The sequence below is a fragment of the Tetrao urogallus genome (genome assembly GCF_951394365.1).
Source record: "Tetrao urogallus genome assembly, chromosome: 1".
Taxonomy (NCBI): Eukaryota; Metazoa; Chordata; class Aves; order Galliformes; family Phasianidae; genus Tetrao; species Tetrao urogallus.
This window is the reverse complement of record NC_136813.1, coordinates 138,050,178-138,074,807: the sequence shown is the minus strand read 5'-3', so window position 1 is coordinate 138,074,807 and position 24,630 is coordinate 138,050,178. Positions and strand designations below refer to the sequence as shown.

Sequence of the window (24,630 nt, the reverse complement as noted above, 5' to 3'; positions counted from 1 at the left end):
GAATCACCACAATGAAATATGCAAATGATACACAAACCACCAATTTTAGGATGTAATGGCACCTCCAGGATATGTTTCCTCTCTGTTGATTTAGAAGGAAATCAACAGGAAGGAAACTAGAGAGGAAACTTCTCTACACTAATGCTGGTTGAAAGGCTTTACCCAAAGAGACCAACAGGGCAATTCTAAAAAGCTCTTGGGTCAAAAGCTGGCTACCACAACCACAACCACGAAAGATGAATTTCAACAAAAATTGAGTTTGCTTTACAGTCAAGGGAAGAGTATGCTGATTATACGGTGGGGGGGGGAAGAAAGAAAGAAAGTTACTTAGTTTAAAAAAGTGATATTGTTGAGCTTGCTAAGTCCTGTTAGTGGATAGTCCTCTAGAACTCTAGTAGAAAACAGGAAGAATCTATGTCCTTGTACAGAGCAGATAAAGGAAGTTTTGTAAAGTCCTTGCATCAAGTAGATAAGGGAAGTTCTGCTTTGAATCAGCTAATTTTGTAAAAGCAAGTATTGTGCAATCAAGGTAAGAAGCTAACTGAGCATGTGTGAAGATTGGGTTCAGCCAGTGAACACAGTGAGGAAGGGTCCTGGGACCACCATCACAAAAAAGACTCAGCAAGTGCAGGGAGGCTGAACCTAAAATTAATGATTTTGGGGGAAGTACTGGATACACGTGTACTGCCAGGGAAAACCTTTGCACACGTAACACAAGTAATGTATATTAGCTGAAGATCTTTTGTTCAAGGCAAGCACAATTAAGTGGAAGGGTCCCCTTCTGCATCCGGTGCTGAGAATAAAGAATGGCTGCCTTCTAACATTTCAACTTGAGAGTTTCATGAGGGACTGATTCATGGTAGCAGTCTGATAATCCCCATCATGGTAATATTTGACATCACCCTCTGCCACTTCTCTCCCCATATCTGCACATCTCTACAGATCCTGTGCAGTCTAGCCTGACTCATTTTTGAAATGGTTATCCAAACGAGGAAGAAACACACTGTGTATTATATATTCCATTTTTCATCCCAAGGACCAGCAACTATGAAAAAAGCATCATTCTGATTCCCTAGCCAGGCACGTAAAGGAAAAAAGATGTGCATGCACACAGAATCAGTCTAGGCTAGCCAAAACACTGTAGTGGAGAACAGGACAGAAAATTAAGATCAGTCATACTGTTTTTGTATTAACACTTAGTAAATTTAGCGTTGCATACACTTTAATTATGCTTCAACCACATCAGAAACATTAACAAAAATATTAATGAAAATGAAAAACCTTACCAACCTATTGAGTAATACCCCTTATTAAGCCTATAACAGCTTTAGGCAATTAATTTCCCATAAAACAGGCAACTTGTGGAATTAAAAAATATTTCATTTTTTAATTACCCTCCAAAATACTTAGTGCACAGATGTCATCACACTGTCAGTAGCATGCAGCCTGACTAGAATTCAAGCCATTCCTGGAGTAATTTATTTACTGTCCTTGTTTCAGCTGAGATAATCTTTTTCATAAAGGCTTGTTTGGTGCTGTGTTTTGGATTTTTGATGAAAATAACTTAATAATACAAGGATTATATACTTGTTACTGAACAGTGCTTACACAGTCAAGAATTCTTCTGCTTCTCATGCTGCCCTGCCAGTGAGGAGCTCAGAGTGTACAAGGAGCTGGGAGGGGACCCAGCCAGGACAGCTGACCCAAACTGGCCAAAGGGATACTCCATATCATATGCTGCTGTATGAGACTGAAAAAGTGTTTGATGGCTCAAACAAACAAAAAGGCGCCTTACAAAATGGAGCCTTCATGACTGTACAAAGAAGTTGCTGACTCAATTAGTCTTAAGGGCTGTCTGAGATCAAAAGAGCAGACCCCTTCATGACTCAAATTGGAAGCTGTAATATCTACAGACACTCACTTTATGGAGGCAGATTGATGGGATGCTTATCTTCACTTCCTCTCGTGGTCCCTCATCTCTGATAAACATCAGAAAAGGAAAGCGGGGATGCATAACCACCAGAGATCCTCTTGGAAAACTCCTGAAGCTTCTAGACACAAGGGTTGTCACCCCAAGGGTAGTCTCAGATGGACCGACTACATCACCATGAACATGTGCATTAATGTCTGTCAACTCACCACCCATGGAACAAGACACTAGTCTTAAGACAATGCTGAACCAAGGGGTGGTGAAAGATATCTATCTTTAAATCTCTCTTTCTTTCTTTCTCTTCTTCTCTTTCCTCTCAATCTTCTTTTACTCGCTTTACTTTAGTAGCCATTGTCTAAATTTGCCTTCAAGTAAACTGTCTTTATCTCAACCCACAAGTTTCCTCACTTTCACCTTTTGGATTCTCCCCATCCCACTAGGAGGGAGTGAGTAAGAAGCTACGCGGTGCTCAGCTGCCTACTGAAGGAAAAATAAGGAGAAATTTCGGGAGAACAAAGGAAGGATAGGGGATCCCCACAAAACAAGATAAAGTTGAGAAGAAGGGTTTTGGTCACAAGGATCTGGTTAAACAAATTTATCTTGCAGGAATATGGCAGGAGATGCTAGCTTAGCACCTAAATCTTGTGTTCTGGACAGAACAAAGAGAGATATACTTTATAGGACACAAAGATAGTTCTAGCTGGGCAAAACAACAAACTCTGGATCCAGGGGCTACACACTGGGGGGATGAGCGGATGATAGGCAAATGGAGAAAAATGTGAACCTTGATTACCTTAACCAATGAGAAATGGGGGAAGGGCTCACAAGCATTGGGGTACCTAGATAAAAGGGTACCCCAGTACTTTGTGAGACTCCACAAGGGTTTGCCCCAGTGGACTCTCCCTTTATTCAAATAAAGAAAGCTGAAGACTCTCCTTTGTCTCTTATTGGAATAAAGAGCAGAACAGAAATTTTCCTATCACTACTGTTTGAACCTTTATACATCTGTAGAGCTGATAGAGCTGATGAAAGGCAGAAAAGGTTCAACAGGTATCTCCCAAAGAATTCTACACATAACAGAAAAATAAAAGGTGGCCACTAAGGCAGCAGTAGAGAAAGATATGGCAGACAACAGGAGTAAAAATAAATAAATAAATAAATAAATCCTAGGGAGATCTTTGAGCTTCAATTCCTGTTCCCAGTCTGATGAGTTCCTAGGATGCTTATTTCCATTAAACATAGAGGCTTTCAGGTAATCATATACATGGACTACCTGCAAAGCTTCCAGATTTTGGTGTTCAGTACAGTCATAAAACCCTAGCAGTTTATGGTTATAAGACAAAAATAAAAATACTGATTTGGAGATCAGAGAAAACTTCCCAGAAGGTATTAGGAGTACAGATGCTAAATTTCTACATTGCAATTCTGATAAAAACATGCTTTCTTCTGAAGTGCATTCCTAACTTCAGGAAAGAATATCTTAAAAATAGACAACTTGCCAAAACTATTGTCCTCTTTCCTGTTCTATTTTTCTGTTGCATTCACCCCTTCTGAAAGGCTTATTGCTTATAATGACAAGAAATATGGGTTTTTGAACATGTTATGCTGCTGCTAAGGGTATCAGTTTAGGAAGATTGGATTTAATTAAAAGAATGTGCTGTAAGATGCAGGATGAGACTGTCTTTGGGAACTCTTCCTTAGGTTATAAATCAAGCTTATATAATGCGTTTTTGGCTTCAGAACCTAGATAGCATGTGCACTGTCCAACAAACTGCAAGTTGCTACTTTCATCAATGATGGAGTAAGGACCTCGAATATTACAAGCATCAGTATTTGGAGGGACCATATGTATTACCCTGAAGATAAGGCAGGAAAATAAAGTTAAATTGAAGATGGATGGGCCCTATCAGGTCATACCAGAGAAACCACATTTAGAGAGGAAGTAAGCACCTAACTGAGCATGACTAGGGTCAAAAGTTTAGGAGCAATGAAGACTGTCAGCCTTCCTCCCTCAGTCCTCACAACCACCAAAAGGACCCCAATGCTCTAAGGGAGAGAGTCATATGTTAATCAGCTCTAAGAAAACAATGACTAAATAAGAAAATATTAAGCATACGCATGAAATTCTGGGGATAAATATGAGTATGCATGAGCACGACCAATAAATGTAATCTGCACATAAGCCAAGGTGCACATATTGGTCGGAGCCATCCCCTAGATGCCCAGTGATGCAATAAAGAAATACCTGCTTGCTACAACTCACGGCCAGGTTAACCTACCGACATTCTCAGCATCAATCATCATCACATATCACATTCAAGCAAGGGACGTTTGTTAACGTTTCATCGAAAGTATTCATATATAATACTTTTTCCACACAACATCTTAAATGTCTTCTGCAGTTAAGTAGATGATTCTAAAAAAAATAAAATAAAAACAAAGAACTGACAAAACTTTATCACACCTAGATTGAAAATATTTTGAGCCCAGAAGCTAGGATCACAATGAAACTGGATGGTATTGTTAGTCACTGGTGAAGCATCACACCTCGCTCGGAGAAGATAGCGTAGTCGATATGTAATCTAGAACAAGAACAAAACATAACATTTTCCTCTTCAGTTAAAGCCATTAATATGAACTACTGAAAACAAGCAAACAAAAAATCTTCAACAATCCCCCAGAGAACTGAGGTAAAAGAGAAGTTTGTCCAAACAAAAATTTAAAAGGATTTAAAAAACCCAACAAAGTAATCAATTACTGCATAAAGGCAAGTATTTTTTTCCCCTCCATAAATGCATATCTTTCCACAAATTCAGCTTTACATAAAATTTACTTGCAGACAAATAATGAATTAATTGCTTCTTTTTTTCCTCCAAATCTAAGCTAACCCATTCATTTAAAAAAAAAAAAAAAAAAAAGTATTCCATCCTCTTGATGACAAGCGTCATCAAAAGAGAATTTTCCTTAGTAGCAGATACAAGGTTTTTTTCAGAGAGCTTTGTCCATTACAGGCTTATCATATTTTCTTTCATATATTTCTTTGAAAATTCTCAGATATTTTCACACTCTTCAGACTTCTTGGTTCCAAAAGACTAGACTATGATTGGGATACACAGGCAGAATGCTGGAACAAATCTGAGTTTATCTAGCTGCTAGAAAGAAGATTTTTTTTTTTTTGCAGATATTTCCTAGAAATATCTAACACAAATGTTAGAGTAACACACAGCAGATACAGAAAAAGCTTATCAAGTTCCACGCTTCTTTTGTCAAAATTTCATTTTCCTTTCAAATATTTTTCTTACGGACTTTTCCAGGAAATCATTACAAGAGATACATTTGGCCATATTACCTAAAAGGACACCAGTTATCTTTCACATATGAATTTTATATGAGTTTCCACTTTGCTCCTACATTTTGTTTCATTTAGGCAGGTTGATTCTAGACCAGATACAAAACATTTAGCAAGACTTACACATCATTTTGTATGCTTGTTTTTAAATCACTGTGGAAAATTTAAAGTGCACTTTGAATATAGACCTCCTAGTACTTCTGTACACTGCCAGAAACAATTATAATACGCTTGAAAATTTCTACTCTCTTAACTCATCACAAATACTAGTTGCAGAAAAATTTTATCATAGCTTATTCCGTGTATTATTTCTGTGTGCAAACATATATTACAAATAAACTCAGAGTTAAGTTATCTCCTATCAGTAATGACAGTAGTCAAAAATGTTTTGTTTATGACAGAGGACTAGGCAAGGAAATTGACACCTTACTGAACTGTTTAGGTGTGTTATTCCCTTGGAGTACAGGTATTTTCTCAAAATTATAATGCTGAATTTAAGTCTGCTGGATATTCCTCCTATGTGTTACATGTGGTGGGATATCCCTCAGTAGAGGCTTCGTACGCTCCTCTATGAGTAAATGTGTGTTCCTGAACAGTTCAGATGTCCATAGACATAGCTATTCAGACCCCAAATAACTCTGACCTCCAGCAAAAATCTGAAGCTGAAGTTTCACCTGTTCCTTTGAAAATTCACTCTCATTTGCAGAAGCTTTATGGGCTAGGATGGTCTTTTTCTTAGGATTTATAACATTTACAATCTTAAGACACCTGCAACATAAAATGTTTTCTCACCCATATAGCAGAAGTCTATGTGGCAACACTAGGCAATTCTAAACAACATTACTTAGTGTGCTGCCCTTTTTTCCATTCAGCTAAAAAAAGTTACTTGCTAAGGATGTATAAGACAGGCTCAGTGAATTTAACCACTTGAAATAGGTTGAGAAAACAGCCTGCAGCATTTTAATGGGTATCAAGCAAACAAATGAACTCATACACACACCAACAGATTCTCAAATAGGCAGTGAGGCAACAAAGACAAAATGAAAACTTGCGTTCCAATTATAAGAAATTGGGAGACGATCATCTCTCCTCAACATTACCACAGCTATAGAAAACAGCTATAGCTATTTTCTTAATCTGGAAAGTACAATCTAGAAATCCCTGGATAAATGATTGATTGTCATCTTTTTTCTTCATTTTTAATTTCATGGGCAATCTTCTCTTTGACTGGTTGGTTGTTACTGTTTTTCAGGATTCTTCTTCATCACAAGCAGTCAATGAGATCATACACGTGTCCTTACAACACTGAAATACTTAGTTCCATAGCAGTTTGCATAAGAAAGCACAAGCCACATCTTCACTTTTATCATCTTAACAAATCAATTTTTGAAGACTTTTCACAGAAGATGGCTCTAACAGAACAAAGCAATACACTATATTAAATGCTGGATATCAGGCTTTACAATATATAAATACCTTCTTTATCTAAACTCAGAAGCTGTAATATATACTAATAAGAATCTCATTAATAATTTAGGACATACAGTAATTTTGCCCAGTCTTTCATGACTTCAAGGTTTTCACTTCAGAAAAAAGGAGTTTAAGGCAAATTCTGAACATCTACAACAATACTATGGTAGCACAACAGGAGAGAATCGTGACGAGTTAAGCTAAATTATAATAAATACATTTATGCTTTTGAGAGAAAACCAAGAAAAACTGATATACAAATATTCCAAGTAGTATGAAGTCATTAAAACGCCTAATTCTTTGGTGTCAAAGACAAATGTGTGCACGCATATGACCTAACTATAATATTTAAGGAAAAAAAGAAATCTATCGTCCTCGTCTTACCAAGCGTTTACTGTAGAGTAGAGCTGTGCTGCTTCCACTGGAAACTGCCCATTTGGAAAAATTCATGGCATGTTCCAGCTGTTTAGAGAGACCTGCCACTTCCAGTTGTTGTTGCATAAGTTTCATTCGATGCTCTTTTGCCAGAGTCTGTAAGCAGAAAATTAGTTATAGTCAAAGCATTCAACTTACAGCTGAGATACATTTAACTTACATGTTTGTGACTCAATGATCAAGAGATCTCTCTTAACTCTTCTAAAAAAATACTCCCCTACATCTTGACTATAGCTATCAGTCAAAAAAGCCATAATATTTATTCAAGATATCAAGGTTTTGCATGTAGATCTTCATTTTTTCTTATGACACATTTTCATATATATATATATATATATATATATATATATATATATATATATATATATATATATATATATATATATATATATATATATATGCCTATATATACAGTTTTTTAAGAACTCATTTTCTAGGCATCAATTTCAAACAACCTCCTTTGATTTTCTATTAGATTGCAGAATTTATGGAGTTCTGATGGAAAGACTTTTCATGCACGGTGCACAAAATAACGACCTACAAAAGCATGGAGGAAAAAAAACAGGTTCAGAGACAACTTTGATTATTAATATATATATGCATATATATATATACACACACACACACACACATATATATATATATAAAAGACACGATTTACAAAGAAATAAAGGAACATGAATAAATAAGTAAACAAATACGCTTGCTCAAATGGCTTGTGTGGGACTTCTCTCTGCTTTGGAACTGCAATAGGACATGTACAAACAGCTAATACTAGAAATTGATTTCAACCATCACCAGAAGAAAAAAAAAAAAAAAAAAAAAAGGAAAACTGGCTTTTTTTTTTTCTCATGACAGAAATGAAATTACCTCCAACTGATGCAGCAGAGCTTTTCCCTTTTTGTTTATTTCTACCATCAGCGTAAATATGGCAACTTTAATATCCTGTTCCACCTGCTTTTGATTCTGATTCATCTCAAGAATTCTGCAAGTAAACAGTATAGAAAATTATATTCTTTAGGTCACAAACCCACCCTTCAAACACAGAATTTTATACTTCTGTGCTACTGGAACTAGAATATTCCTTGATTATATGCACCAATTAATACATAAACAATCAGACACTTTTAGTCAGGAAAATTACTAGAAGAAACAGAAAGAACAAGTACCAGTGAACTACAATAAAATTAATCCACTGATGGCAAGTTCTAAAGACCTAAGTCTGTAAAACCTTTATCAATGACACAGATAATGGCATCAAGTGCACCCTCAGGGAGTTTGCAGATGACACCAAGCTGAGCAGTGCAGTCGATACATTGGAGGGATGGGAAGCCATGCAGAGGGATCTGGACAGGCTGGAGAAGTGGGCCCATGAAAACCTAATGAGGTTCAATAAGGCCAAGTGCAGGGTGCTGCACTTAGGTTGAGGCAATCCCAGGTATTTATACAAAGTGGGGGAAGAGCTCCTTGAGAGCAGGCCTGCAGAGAATGACTTGGCGTTCCTGGTGGACGAGAAACTGGATGTGAGCCAGCAGTGTGTGTTTGCAGTTCAGAAGGCCAACTACATCCTGGGCTGCATTAAAAAAGGGGTGGCCAGTAGGGAGAGGGAGGTGATTGTCCCCCTTTACTTGGCTCTTGTGAGGCCCATCTGGAGCACTGCGTCCAGGCCTGGGGCCCCCAGAACCAGAAAGATGTGGAACTCTTGGAATGGGTCCACTAAGATGATCAGAGCACCTCTCCTATGAGGAAAGGTTGAGGGAACTGGGCTTGTTTAGCTTGGAGAAAAGGCGGCTCTTGGAAGACCTCATTGCGGCCTTCCAGTACTTGAAGGATGAGTATCAACAGGAGGGGGTACAATTGTTTACAAGGGTGGATAGTGATAGGACGAGAAAAATGGTTTTAAACTGAGACAGGCAAGGCTTAGGTTATATACTAGGAGGAAGTTTTTCACTCAGAGCGTGATGACGCACTGGAACAGGTTGCCCAAGGAGGTTGTGGATTCCCCATCCCTGGAGGCATTCAAGGCCAGGCTGGATGTGGCTCTGGGCAGCCTGGTCTGGTGGTTGGTGACCCTGCACATAGCAGGGGGGTTGAAACTAAGTGATCATTATGGTCATTTTCAACCAGGCCATTCTATGATTCTATGGTAAAACAAGGGTTATTATAGTTATTTAGTTAGTTACATTTAGTTATTTCAGTAGTAATGCTCAAGTTGGTAACAGGGCATACTCTTACATCGTGAAAAGCACTGCTAAAAGACAGGGGATAATAACACTAAGATGCTGCAATAGAGGAGAATGGTTTCTGCTCTGCTATCTTAAAGACAGGCAAAGAGAGGAAGACTTCAAGTTACACTCAGCATCTTCTACTGTGTTGAATCTTCCTGTAAGTGCTGAAGAAGCAGATACAAAGGACTACTGCTGCATGAGTTTTACAGATTTATTCCTCTGCTAGATTTGCAGTAGAGTGAATTCAAGCCCAAAGAACAAAAGTATTACATAAATCTTCAAATGTGTGTCACAAGCATTATGAAAACATGAGTCATTATCTCTCACTTTCTAAGGGATCTACACTAACAAAAAGAGCGCACTGATGATGAATATAAGACCGCCTCCTGCACAGTTTATTGCATAACTTGTTTCACTGCACCCAAGTTATTGTTCCCACGGGTTTGAGCAGAAGAGTTACTTAACATAAGCAAGCACATTACAAAGACACCCAACGCAATAAAAAACTGAAGCTTTTGGAAGGCCAAGAAAATCTTACAATCTTTCTTTCTGGAAGCCTATAAGGACTGAGGTGCAAAATCTACTAATCTAAACATTTCAACAAATTACAGTGTATATTAAAGTTGCAATCTGTCAGTTTCAACCTCAAAATCCAGTACATACCTGTTCTGGATCTGCTTCCCTGTACATTTTATATATTTAGTCTTCTCCATCAGTTTAGTGATTAGAGTCTCAATGATCACTTTCTGGTTCTGAAAAGCTTCTTCTATAAACTGGTACCTGTAGTAAAGAAACAGTGAGTATTTATACATGCCAAAGGTAGGATATAATAAAAAGCAGACTGCCCTACAAAAGGCTTTGTAACATGAAGAAAGATGCTGTTCAGGTCAAAAATTTAACTGCCATTATGGAGGTATACGTCAGGAAATGTTGACCTATTTTATTTACAGCATATTCCTTTTAATTTTGACTTTAAGTTTTTAGAATTATGTTTTTCATAAAATTGAAGGGATACTGTGTGACCTTGTCACAATTCTATTGAAAGAAAAATTAATGTTGTGCTGTAGCTATTACTCCAAGTGAAAGAGCACATAAGCTATTACTTCATGCAAGATAAGGATGTAGAAGCAGAAGAAAGAAGAGATTGCTGAGTCAGTAAAGTCAGTAACACTAAATCAAGGAATTGAAATCAGCAACAATTTGTGGGGAAAAAAAAAAAAAGAGGAGACGTTCTGAACAGGATATAAATTGTAAGAGAAGGAGAATTTAAGAGGAAGACAGCAATTCAGCAACATGAACATTTAGTTGGTTCCAAGAAGCAAAACTGGACAACACTCCTCCACCTACTGATGTCTGTCTGCCTTGTCAGCCAAGCAAGTTCATTGGGTGGTTACATTTAGAACAGTGAACATATTAATGTTTAACCTATGAGCACATCTGTCCCAGGCCAATACTGTTATTTGTTAACAGAAAATTACTGTCCTGTACCCAGGAGTTGTATATTATTCCTCTTTTCATCTTCTACGGCCAGTAGGAAATGGCCAAAGAACAGAAACCTAAAATTTGAATGTTATTAAACAGCATTCTCAAAGTACAGTATAGTTAAATTTCAGATTTACTTTTCTTTTCTGAAGAGCTCTTCATAGAAAAATCGTCCATTTGCTCCATTCTAAATTTCTTGGGTATTGTTTGGTTATATAAACATCTTGTTGAAGGACAAATGGAAAAATTACACATAAGCATACAGTTACATAACAGCCTCTGTGCTAAGGTCTCTCTGAAAAACTGCACAGCAACAAATTCCATCCAAATAAATTGTCAGTAAATAAAGGTCTTATTCTTAAACCACCAGAGTAAAAACTGAAAGAATTAGGTTCAACTCCAAACTATCACGCATTTGCCAGCCACGTTCTTTTCGACACAATCTCAATTTTTTCCCTGATCAGAAAATTTAATTTTTCACCCAATTGAATTGTATACTGCTACAGACACAATTAACTTCAAGTTGTCTTCCTGCAAGCAAGCTGTATAAAACACTGACTTTGTTTTCATACCTGTGCTCTTTGTGTTCTAGTAACTGACAATCTCGGCAGGTCAACTTGTCACACGTTTCACAGTACAGCTTCAGCTGCTCCTTTTTGTGGAAAGGGCAAAACACAGGTCGCTGACTGGTCACACCAACTGCCTCTATTGATTATAAGAAGATGTCAGTCCAGACTCTTGAAATTGTTATAGATTTGCATTATCATGTTTTTCCTTATTATGCTCCTCATCTATATGCTAACCAGAAGTTACTTATGTTTCCTCAGAGAAACTAATGTTTCTCTAAACGGGTTGGAAGTCTCAGTTCTTGAAGTAAATACAAATGAGCATAGGAAACATCATCACATATTAAAAATGATATCTGTTCTTCTATGCAATGTAACGAGAAGAAAAAATACTTTTCTTATGACTTGGGCTGTATACTGAGTTCGTGAGGATTATACAGCTTGTAATGACACTGCAGCCCTTTCTTCACTGCAGACCAGGAAGGCCACTTTTCTGTACCCATTCATTTGCTTATCTTAATAAAAATCTGCAGCGTGATTTTCTGATCTATATTTCACCAAAATTATTTGAAAATGACTAGCACTCAGAGGAGGACTGAATATTCCCATTCATTCCCTTCCTATGGCATTTTTCTCAGCAAATTACGCTCAAAATAAGTCATACACTACTCTTATCCTTTCCACGTACATTCAGCAGTCACTTCTGATTAACTAGTATGAAAGTGGGATGTAAATATAGCACCCAAAATATACTATACTGGAAACTACCCTTTGAGAAGTAGATTACAGAAATGATAAATCCTGCCACATATAAAATCCACAGAAACTGACATTGAGGAGTGAAAAATAAATACATGTATTTATAATAATAGAAAATAGTTCACAATAAAATACATAATTACAAGATCATCTATGTCCAAAGGACTTAATAGAACTTAGACTGAGTAGAACATTTGTCAGCACCCTATTACTTTTGTAAGTGTCCTAATGTTGCTCGAAGACGAGACAAAATGAGCATAAACTGAAACAAAGATGGTTCTCTGTAAATAAAAGTACAACCTTTCTCACCATGAGAAGAGTCAGGCATTCACAATGAGAACACTCAAAATTTCTTATAGGCTGTACTGTACACTGAAACAATCTTTGTTTTCAAGGCCCAAAAGGATAAAGCCTGAACAACCTGATGTGACCTCACAGCTGAATTGTTTTAGGCAGGAGGCTGGACTAGATATTCTCCTGATGTTCCTTTCAACCTCAAGTTTCCCAGATCCTACTGAGGAAAAACTCCTAAATTCATAACATGTTTTCCTTGAATTTCTAAAGCAAAACATTTCAAACTTAAAATATACTTAGCTAAAATGTGAATTCTGGCACACTCCATTGCTAAAAAAACATGTCCTTATTATCAGTGCAGAAAGAATTTAATTTATTAGTTCTCCCTTTGCTGTGATATTACAGTAAATTAACATAACTATCTGGTAGATCTCTAGAAAAACTAGAGGAGCCAAATACATGAAGAAGTATTTTCTGTGGTTAATCTGTAAGCCAAGACAATAAAGTGCAATCACTCCAGATGAAACATCACTTTTATATTTATACTGGCTTTATATTCATATTGGTATGTATAATGTTTAAAACATTTCAACATAAAAATTGTAATTAAATACTAATCTGTAGGTTTTCTCACCACTATGTATCATATCTGATAGAAGAAATTGACTATTATACTTGCAGCCATGACAAAAATTTGTCTTTTCAGTAGCTACATTCTAATGAATCTAATTCTTAACAATAACAACAAAAAAAACCAACAGTTTTCTTTTGTTAGCTGAGCCATTTCAGAGATTCTCTTAAAGAGTTTAAAGTGCTTCCAAAGAAACACCAGAGTTAGTTCAAATGGTTGCAGCCTTCAGAATCAAACTGAAATAAGTGAATGGGAGGCAGGAACCAACACTTCCTGATCCAATCAGAAAGTAAAACTTATTTTGTTAGTATTCATATGTACCAAGAGTTTACACCGCACTGAATCTGTCCTTTTGCATTTACTAAGATTAAGGGACAGTATTTTTGAAATGCATCATTTTAAAAATTAAATGTGTTGACTTAATTTGGTTTTCTGATGCATTCTTTGTGATTAACACACATCCTTTGCAAAATTACAAATCAAGAATGTTACCTGGAGATACTTCCTCTTTCTGTCTTACAGTATGATCCTTCGTGAATTTAACCCTCTGGTGAGCTCTGATGCAGGTCTTGCACAACCATTCCACACATTCCACACAAAACCCATGAGCTTCTGCATTGTCTTCACAACTTGTGCAGACCTGACACGAAGAGAAAAAAAATGGCAGCTATGAAAATAAATATAGCATATGCATACAAGCTATTATTCATATATAATCAATGTACTTCTGTAGTTTCCCTACAAGAGTAAAATGGGAACGGAAAACTGCCTGAGGTACAGGAACACTATAAATAACTATATAAAAGTAATTGAATGTGACTTGTCAAAGAAAATGGTCATTTTATCAGTGCTACTCTAGAACATTTACCTGACATCACAGAAGTCAAATCATTACTTTCCACCTGACACTGCACACTTAGGAGTTGTATAATGTTTACTCTATAGTAAATATTTCACAAGAGCATATTGTAAAGACAGAACACAATCAGCACTGCTCTGATTTTAGAAGACAGAAGCTTTAGTTTTAGTTTCTGTTCATCTACACAAAGTTACAGGAAACACACAAAGTAAAAAATAGCAGGGTTCCTCTCAAGAAACTCTGCATTGCTACTTTGAGACAGATTACAGCTTATTAGTAAAGCTACTCTTCAAGACATTTTCAGGAATCTGTAACATTTTTCAAACTGTGGCCTCTGGACTACACCCAAGTGATCTAGAAAAAAAAAAGTAATTTAGGATAACACCTGACAGCCCAGGGCAGCCTGGTCTAGTATTAAATGAGGAGGTTGGTGGCCCTGCATGTGGCAGGGGGGTTGGAGATTGATGATCCTTGAGATTCATGACCCTTGTGGTCCCTTCTAATCCTGGTCATTCTATGATTCTGTGATAGCAATCAAAATGTCCCTGCATGAAGTCAGTATCTCCGTAAGAAAGATTTCCTTTCGACCAACAATTTCAGCAACAGGTTGAAAACTAAGAGTGATAGACAACAACAATTTACATGCTCATAAAATTATTTCATTTTTAAGTCCTCCTTTACAGTCACATAACTCATCCTTCGCGTTCCCCTCTCCAGTCATACCTTGAAGCTTTTAAGCAACTATCATCCATTTCTATCAAGGTTTAGCACTGCTGCAAACAAAAGATTCAAGCTGCCTGATGATCACCTCTATCCTAGAGATCCCACCAACAGAATTAATGCTAACAGGATACAAGGGACAAAATTTTAGATCTTGGTTTTCCTTTTAGTTCCATTTTTAAAAAATTCAGCTTCTGCACCCAGACAATATAAAGAGATTAAAGCAGAGGCAACAATTTTTATCCTAAGCAGATATGTACAACTACGTCCCAGTTTGCCCCTTCCAGAAAATGAAGAATATTAGCTGATGAGGTGAACTGACTTGCCTCAGGCCACATAGCAAGTTACTGACAGAACTGGAATTTGAAAATACGAGTCCCAGATTCCCAACGCTGTACTTATTCTTCTGGATCGTGTTGCCTCTCACTGTAAATATCTTCTGAGAAATTATGTTACAACACAAGAGTGGGAGACCCTTCTTGTTCTCAATTGGAGTATGAGGCAGTTCATGTTCATAAAGGTGACCTGAAAAGGAAAACAAAAACTGGGCTTGTGCCCCTTTTTCTGTTTCTTTACAAAAAGGAGGCCTGAAAGTCTTACTAAAAAACCTTCTTAAAAAAATATGTTCTGCTTATTTTTATGTTTTTTCCCCATCATCTATTCAACAACAAAAATTCTATTGCTATCTAGACCAGTTAATTAGGGAAAAATATAAAAGGCATAAAAAATGTTCAAGAAAATGAAAACAATTAAAGGAAGTTAATTATAACTAGGAAGTTAAAAATTGTACTTGCCCTTAAATTTTAATTTCTATGACACTTCGGGGGGGGAAAAAATCATAAAGCCATACTGAATCCTTAGATAAGAATGTAAAACAAGTAAATAAGCATCGCTGAGGCATTAATTCAATGTTACATTTTCTCTGGCTGCAAAACCCATGAAGGAAATTCTCTGCCTCCTTTTCCAGTTTCTTCTCCTTAAAAGTACTGATGCAATCCTTTGCCAGGCTGGTGTAAAACCAGATTGACTGCATCACTGCTGCCCAGTGATCAGTTACACGAGCACTGCTGACTGAGCAGAGAACTTCTGCAGGCCAAGAAGCTTTTAAAGAACTTGTTGGCATAGAAGTATTACCATACTATGCTCCCAGATTGACTAGGAAGAGGTTTTGCAAATACACAGAATGAGAAGTAAGATTTTTCTTTAAACTAGAAAGATAAAAGAAATGAAAAGAAGATAAGCAGGAGAAGAAAACAGAAAAAAAAGAACACCAATCTTTCAGGCCTTTTCATTATTATTATTAAATCAAAAAAGCGAAACAAAACAGAAAAGGTGAAAACCCACTTAGTATTAAAAAATTAATAAATACATTATGCTCTTTCCAGGTCACCTTTAGCAATCTCAGGCAGGTAAGCTTGATATGTGTCAGACCATTCAAATGAGTTCAAAAGATTTCAGAAAGTAATCATTCTTCCTAGATTCCAAGATCTTTGTCTACTTTCTTTTTGCAATGTGTTTTAATTTTTTTCTGTCTGTTTTGACCCGTTATTGTTAGAAAGAAGACTGTGATTCAATAACCAGTCAGGTGGTGTGAAATGAACTGAAACTCTTTGTAGTGCAAAAATACATGTATTGCAACTTTATACTCCTCAAATCCACCAAGTAGAAGACAGACAGATTTATAAACTTCTTCATAGACATTATAACTCATGCTGTCAAAATAGTTCTGCTCTGTAGGTAAAAACTAAATTTGCTTCCACCCAGTTCTTATTTGAAAAATGCATTTTCAGATCGAGATTAGATTTTGCTAGAGCTCTGACTTATTAGAAGAAATTGTATACCTAAAGTACATGGAAACATAATTACCAGAAATATAAGCTATATTCTTACAAAATCCAAAACTATGTCACACTTATTTTGACTCATACAAGCATTCCTTTAGTAATTTCAAAGAAAACTCTCCCTAGTTAACTTGTAAGTCTTTATTCTGGTTAGATAGATTTATTTTTAATTGACTTTTCCTTGTAAGTATGTCTAATTCAGTTACTAGTTTTAGTATTTACAACCCTGGGAAGTGTTCACTCAGCCTTCATTCAATTTTAATGTAAGCTGAAATTACTCAGCATGTTCCAGGAAGGTTACGATATTTTCTGTTCTAAAAGCTTGTTTGTTTACTTAAAGACAGATTTGTATGCACGAGCTGAGGTAATAGAGCTGTCTTCTCAGCTGCTACTCTGTACTACCTACTCTTCCAATTAGCTTTAAGTATCAGAGACATTAAATAAGCAAAATTTTCGAGTTTTGAAGGAAAAGAACTCAGTAGCATTCCAGAGAAATATTTGTTCAACTAATATTCTGAATAAAAATTACTCCAGGCTAAATTAAATGCAATAGTAACCTTTACTTCAAAAAACACCGGTGCCAAAATTGATATTTCTTGGCACATACAAAAGCAGCAAGGACAACATCTGCCTTTTGGGACATACTCACCCATCTGTACTTCTAAATATGAATCATATCCTGACATCTTAAATCACGAACACTAAGGAACATATCCTTTCTGCAACATCCCATTACTGGCCACCTTGCTACTAAGCACATCACAACTATATCAAGACAGCCTATTATCCACTGTTCTAAACTAGCAACTTTCAAAGATGTTTTCATCATGGCTACAGCTTTGTTAAGGTGTTTAGCATACTAGTTCTTCTTTGGAAGAATACACGGTAGCTACTTTGGTATCATGTAAGTGCCTGACTTCACCCTGACAGCACTGAGTTTGGTGGATACTCCAGCTGTTGATACCCTATAGCTCAGAGGAGTATGCCCAGTTTTGCATGGTTACCATCAACTTCCAAGAATAACGAATCCTTGAATTTTCCATTCCTTATCTAAGACACAAAGGTCTCAATTACCCCCCACCTTAAAGTTTAAGAAAAATCTAGAGGAAGAAGAATGAAGACAAAAACTCTTCTTTGCCATCAAAACCAGTAGAAATAATTCTGTTTCTATCCAACTCCCCAGAGCAGTACGTCACAGGACACGTTATATAACTTACCCAGAGGTTATGACACAGGCCCCAAAGGAAAAAAAGAAAAAGAAAAAAAGGAAAACTGGAAAATGTCAGGACTGCTTTTGCCTAGCAAAGCAATTTGTTATCTTGCTTTTCTTCCTAACTGAAGCAATAAGGACTATTTTCTTTTACTGGCAGAGTAATCAAAGGAAACCAAAGGAAAAAAAAAGGAAAAAAAAGAAAAACCCCAAAAAACACCTTCAAACAATCCTACATCAACAGAACACTGAGATATTGCTTGTACTTCAGAGACTTCCAACTAAATTCCAGTTTCAGGTAGGGTATATAATTTCTAAGAATCAGAGCTGCAAAATGTCCTACTCTCTGAAGACAGCTAAATGGCTTTTGGAGACATAAGTCTAAGTCCTCCTTCTTGGGGATGAGGACAAAACGTATGCCTTTAATAGCCAGTGAGTCAGCATTACAAACCTGATTGGTACTTCCACTGACTCTTGACATACCCATTCACACAGGTAAGCACAAATTCCAGCTAAGCTTTCAAACAAGCGGACTAAACAATAAAGGACTTCTAAGAAGACATCCTCAAAACAAATAGATCGAAAGCCAATAATACATTTCCCTAGAACAAGATGAAAGGCAATTTCCAAGAAGTTCTTTAAGGCCACAATCCAAGTGACATTGGATTAGCTTAAAATTGACATCACATTGAAACAGTAATCTTTTTTTTTTTATTGTTATTACCAAGAATGCAGCAACATAAAGAAGCTGAATCATTTCCAAGAAGTTCCTGGAGTTTAATAAAATCTTGAAAAGATACTTGGTCTCTCTCATTAGTTGACAGTGAAGACATGTTATTTAGTGCGGTGTTTTGCCAGTGATAACGAAAAATAAAAGCTGACTGAAGCAGAGGATTGCATTTTACATTGGGATCTCCTGACATGGTGTCATTTAGGTCTCTGGATCAAAGAGTGCTGAAAGTGTCCTGTCCAAAGTCTAGAAATTTCCATTCTAATATCTATTTCTTGCATTTAGTTTTTATTATCACAATGCAATTTTAAATTGATAATTAAAAATAGCTTAAACAACCTTCTTCTTCACGTGCACTTTCATATATTTCAACTGATTTTCTGGAGTAGCTACTTCATATGATGACTAAGTACTTCAGGTCTTTTTCTGTATATGAATAGCAAAAAAGGCCATGCAGCAAGAAGCCAAGGACATGCATACACATCCAACACGTGTTAACTTGATTACATGTTAATGCACTTACCTGATTTGATTTTTCTACTGTGCTACTAGGAACCTCTGTGGTATCCTTCACAAAAAAGTTATCTATGATGTGTCTCTCTGCGCATTCCTGACCACAAATTGGACAGCGGATAACACCAACTGGGGGGGAAAAAAATCTAATTATGCTTGCGCAACTTAAGATTTATCAAACAACTTCAAAGACAGCTTGTAAGGATAAACACTTTGAAAGTCAACATTAATACTGTTCTATCCATTATGTCTGAGTAAGAAGCTTGTTCTCATTCGTCACTGAAGAAACCTTTTACCTGTTATTCCCTGATGATATGTTCCCTTAACCAAGGTCAAGTATCTCCATTTCAATCCTACTTTAGATTTGCTTTAATCTTATAGAAAATAAATTCCTTTTCTTCTAAAAGCAACGTATTCCATTGACAAATTGTTACACAATTGATTAAAGCAAACATTTATTAACGTGGAGTATTCATTAGTGAGAGTGAACAGTTCTACACACACCAGTAGCATGACACAACTGACTTCCAACTACAGTAATGAGAGAAACTGAAATGCAATAAATTCTAAGAGAAATTGTATAAAGGAACAGACCTGCATTAAAATAGCAACTACCTTCATAAAAAGCAAGGATATGTTAAGGAATAAATGAGCAAGGTCCTCTCCCTCTGTTCTGCAAGACACACTGGAGAACAATTCTAAGGTAGTACCTGCAAAGTCCTGTGGAAAATCTCTAAAACTGTTTGAATGTCTCAGTCATTGAAGGATTGCTTAGCAGTGAAGAAGAAAGGGAAATAGTGTGTTTTAGTTTGCAGCCGGAACAGAAACCAAAAGTGCTCTGCTGAGGAGGACGCAGAGTATGTCTAGAGGATGGATGGCACTACTCTCCCATGCAAATGTGGGCAAGGTTCCCTGCTGCAAGAGGTGCTAATGTGATTCATGTGATGTGAAAGAGTCTCAATGACACTGATTTCAGCTGGAGTAAAGGGTAAATGCTGAATTCCAACTACTCCCACCTCACATGCAAACTACAGATACGCATGCAATATACTTTTCTTACAAATAAAAAGGACTATAATGGTCAGGTGTGCACCTGCCACCTGGGTATTACTAGACCAGAGACTATACTGGAAGCAAGGTAATGGTAATCTGGATTTTCCTTCCACGCCTATCCACTCCCTCTTTTCCTCTCTCCACCTCTGTTCTCTCTCCCGCTCTTATTTTTTTTTTTTCCTCTCTCTTTTCAAGTTACATTAGAATGTAACACAAGGCATACATTCATGGCTTGTCACCAATGCAGTATAGAAATTTAAATATACGTATTCTCCATGTCATGTGCTAGGTATTGTAGTGGGATACAAATAAATATTTAACCAATCTTTTGGGTGTCATTTCACCTTAATTTAGCCTGAGGTAATCATGATCCAGTTGAATCACGACAGTAACATAATCCAGGTTGAACACAGAGCTGACAACCAGTAGCACAAAGAGTTGAGTTATCCCTCACAAGGAAAAAAAAAAAAAAAAAAATGGACAAAGTCATTCTCAAGACTTGGAGCTTAACAGTGAGTAGACCAGGTTTAAGCAAAGAAGACCTGCAGAAACATTTTTAAAGACACCTCTTCTACATGCCAAAACAACAGAATGCCTTATTAACACCGCAATTTCTTTATCTTCCGAGAAATCTCTGAAATGCTAACATTAGTGTATTGCTTTAAGGAAATTATCTACACTCACAGCTACCGAAAGGAAATGAATAAAAACTAAGTCAGGCTGAAATAATCACTTCACAGAGGGGCAGCACTGAGCTCTGTTCGCTGTGACAGCAACAGGGCCTGAGAGAACAGCACGCAGCTGTGTCAGGAGAGGGTTAGGTTGGGTGTTAGGAACAGGTTCTTCACAAAAGGGTGGTCAGGCTCTGGAACAGGCTCATCATGGCAATGGTCATGGCCCCGTGATGCTGGAGTTCATGAAGTGTTCAGACAAATCTGTAAGACATAAGGTTTCTTTCTGGCTGGTGCTGTGTGGAGCCAGGGATTGAACTCAATGATCTCTGTGGGCCCCACCAAACTTGGGATATTGTCATTCTCTGATCTAGGATGTAGGATCATGCAAATCCCACAGCACAATAGCGATGCAAGACCAAACCAAGACAGATTCTAGACCTACAGCTGTTATTTCAAAAGAAGCATGATTTTAAGGATTTAGAGAAGCTTATAGGTATAGTTTAATGCACCAAATTTAAAATCAGTAAATAATTCAGCACCTGAATATTTAACTAAATTGGTATGTGCTTAATTCTGTTCCTGTTTCACTTTTAAATTAAAAGGCAGAAGTGCAGAAATCATTAAAATATTTTACTTTCCATAAAAAAAAAAAAAAACTGAATTCCTTATGTTTCACACAACATTTAGATAACTTTTCCATAGTGTTATTCCAATAACATGCTAGAGATCTAAGCACATTATACTCAATTAGCTCTTCATTCCTGAAATTTAGCCAGCAGCTTCCCCCTTGTGTGCAAGGCATTTCACTTTCATCTGTAAGGCTGTGATACTAAGCCTGCTTCAATTGTAATTGCTATTTTGCAAGTCTGTGTTTCAATACACATCTCTGTGGCTTCCTTTGATAGACACATTCTATATTTTGGTTAAAACTTTTGCAACTTTTTTATACCATTTTCATGAAGGATAATAAAAAAATAATCCAATTCAGGTATGTCAGGTAGGTAATGCAACTCTTCAGTTCTTATTTTCTTCTCTTATTAAGCAAATCAATTTGCCACAGACAATAATACTCAATCCACACACTTGCTGGAAACACTTTTTGTAAAACAGAACATTTCATTACAGTGATGGTTACAAACAACCCTGTGTTCCCTCATTGCTCATTCTTGGTCCAAGCAAGACACAATTCTCTGGGAAAATGCAAGCAACTGAGTTGGTCCATGCATGTGTTTGGGAGAGGGGTACAGAAAGAACAGCAGCAGGAGGACAGTGACAAAATGGCGTCTGTCACTGACATGTGTATGAAGCAAAAGTGCACCACTGCATTCCTCTGTTTGGAAAAAGGGCACCCACTGACATTCATCAATGCTTACTGAACATTTACAGACTCCAAACAGTGGCTGTGAGCACAGTGAGGCAGTGGGGTGGTGTGTTTAAGCGCTGGTGACAGCAACAGTGGGTCACCTCCGCTGACGACTTCTATGAGCATGGCATGCAGGCCATGTTAATCACTGGTGAAAATGCACAGCTAATGGTGGTGACTACCCTGAAAAAGCGTTTTGTAGCTGAGAATTTGCTCTATCAAATAGCATTACTGTGCTTTTTCTATCTGTATTCGTTCTCATGGAAATAAATAGAAGGTATTATTTTCAGTGTAACCTATATAGTATTTGTCATTTTTGACACAGAGAGACACCCACTATGCACTTCAGCGCTGAAACCAAACGTTCCACTGGTCTTTTCACAGACTGAATATGGCAACAGTAAGGCTGAGAGACTGTGCAGATACTAGACTGAGATGGGAGAAGGAGAAAAAAAAACTGCTCAAACCTCTCAAAATCCTCCTGAGAAGTTTTTCTTGAATCCCTTATGCTGTCTAACCCACGAGCTGTTGGCATAATTTAGAAAAAGCAAAAAAACACTGCAGGGCAGCTTTAAAAGAGGGAGGAAAAAAAAAAAGGCTATCTTAACTGGCAATAAACAAAATTAATCTTCCCAAAGTCAGTTGCATTTTGCCTGTGATGGTAACAGTGAGAAATCTCCCTACTTCCATCTCAACCCATGAGATTTTTTGTCTTATTTTCTTTCCCCATCCTGTTGAGGAGGAGGAAGTAGTTAGCAAGGTGTTTGGCAGACAGCCACAGCTAACCCACTGCACATGAGTCTTACAGATCGGTCTTATTGGCTGATTTTATGCTTTAAACTAGAATTCTAATTCAGTTCATATGAAATCTGAAGAAGCACCTAGAAAGATGCTGGTCTATACATAATTTAGCAGATTTTATATGGAGAAGACACTGCTTTATACTATTACAGCCCTACAGAGATTTGGAAAATACACAACATGCCTATTACAACAGTCACGTGGCTTCACAAGGGCAAACCCTACTGCCATCCCTCTTTTGTTGCAGCCTAGGATACAGTTGGCCTTCTGGGTGCAAGAGCACGCTGCTGGCTCACATCCAGCTTTTCACCCACCAGCACCCTCAGGTTGTACTCTGCAGGACTGCCTCCAGTCTGTAGACATATCTGAAATTGCCCTGATCCAAGTACAACACCTTGCACTTGGCCTTGCTGAACTTCATTAGGTGCATATTAGGTTAGAGGGGGTGCAGAGGAGGGCCACAAGGACAATGAGAGGGCTGAAGCACCTCTCCTACAAAAACAGGCTGAAAGAGCTGGGGTTGTTCAGCCTGGAGAAGGCTCTAGAGAGACCTTATTGCTGCTTTTCAATACTTAAAAAGTACTTACAAAAAAGGTGAGTGACTTTTTACAAGAGTATAGCCACAGGACAAGTGGCAATGGCTTTAAGACAGAAGAGGGTAGGCTTAGATTAGGTATTAGGAAGAAATTCTTCACAGAGGCTGCTGAGACACTGGAACATGTTACACAGAAAAGTATTCAAGGTGAGGTTGGCTGCAGCTTTGGTCAACTTGGTCTACAAAAGCTGTCCCCACAAACAGCAGGGGAATTGAAATGAGATAGTCTTTAATGTCCCTTCCAATCCAAACCATTCTGTGATTCTGTTCTATAAATTATAATATATACTGCATGTACAGCGAGGATCCATAGAAGAAATTGGAAACATGCTTTGAAAACCACCTTCCTCATCCAGCTTTCAAGTATGGAGGCTTAACTAAAAAGACGGACAGGTATTCCCTTCCAGTCCTGACAGTAGTAACAAAATAGGACATCACAGACATTAATGATTCTTGCTTTCATCTACTAATACACCTGCTGCCATACTTTAGTGTATGAAAAAGAGGCAGATTAATTTAACAGCATTAAGTCAGATGGCTGAAGTAAACATAGGATTGCCCATGCAATCCTTTTGCTAACAATCCAACAGGTGGTGTGCCAAGCAGCTAATGCCTTTCTGAACAAGCAAACAGGCAATGACATTTTCCAGAGACTCTCTGGCTTGTATTTCATCAGTCACAATAATATACATTAAGAAGGAATAAAGTAAATAAAGACACACTGATACAGTCCAACCTTTTTTTTTTTTAGCCACATTCCACATATGCATGTTCATTGGTGCATCATTTTCCCATAAGCATTTAATTACATTTTAAGCTTTTTCTTAAGCTGCATAGAATGCCACTTCTAAATTAACCTCTGAAATAATTTCCTCCATTGAGTCCCTCTGCAAGATACTCTCCTAGTACTAAAGTGAATCCATTCAATTTTTTTGTGTGGGGGTTAACATTTTGAGGTAATCACACAATAGATTTCTAATCGTGCTTAGTTTTAATGTCAATTCTTCCTTCCTCTTGTTTCAAGACACTTCCTAAACTGTGCCATAAGTTACTTCATTACTTTCAGACCAGGAACTCTAGCTTTATACAACAATCTGTTCAAGAAGATTCAAGTTCTGAGTAGTAGG

General features: G+C 37.2%; 1 protein-coding gene across 1 annotated transcript in view; it reads right to left on the bottom strand.

The window, feature by feature from the left end:
- TRIM24 (tripartite motif containing 24) overlaps positions 1 to 24,630 on the bottom strand; it is a gene marked incomplete at both ends in the record, with an annotated part of 55,950 nt that overhangs the window by 15,924 nt on the left and 15,396 nt on the right. The window contains 7 exons of the mRNA XM_079541819.1: positions 4,395 to 4,512; positions 7,134 to 7,280; positions 8,055 to 8,169; positions 10,076 to 10,192; positions 11,467 to 11,599; positions 13,637 to 13,784; positions 19,028 to 19,146. Coding sequence (XP_079397945.1) covers positions 4,395 to 4,512; positions 7,134 to 7,280; positions 8,055 to 8,169; positions 10,076 to 10,192; positions 11,467 to 11,599; positions 13,637 to 13,784; positions 19,028 to 19,146 — 897 coding nt within the window. The remainder of the gene's footprint in view (positions 1 to 4,394; positions 4,513 to 7,133; positions 7,281 to 8,054; positions 8,170 to 10,075; positions 10,193 to 11,466; positions 11,600 to 13,636; positions 13,785 to 19,027; positions 19,147 to 24,630) is intronic.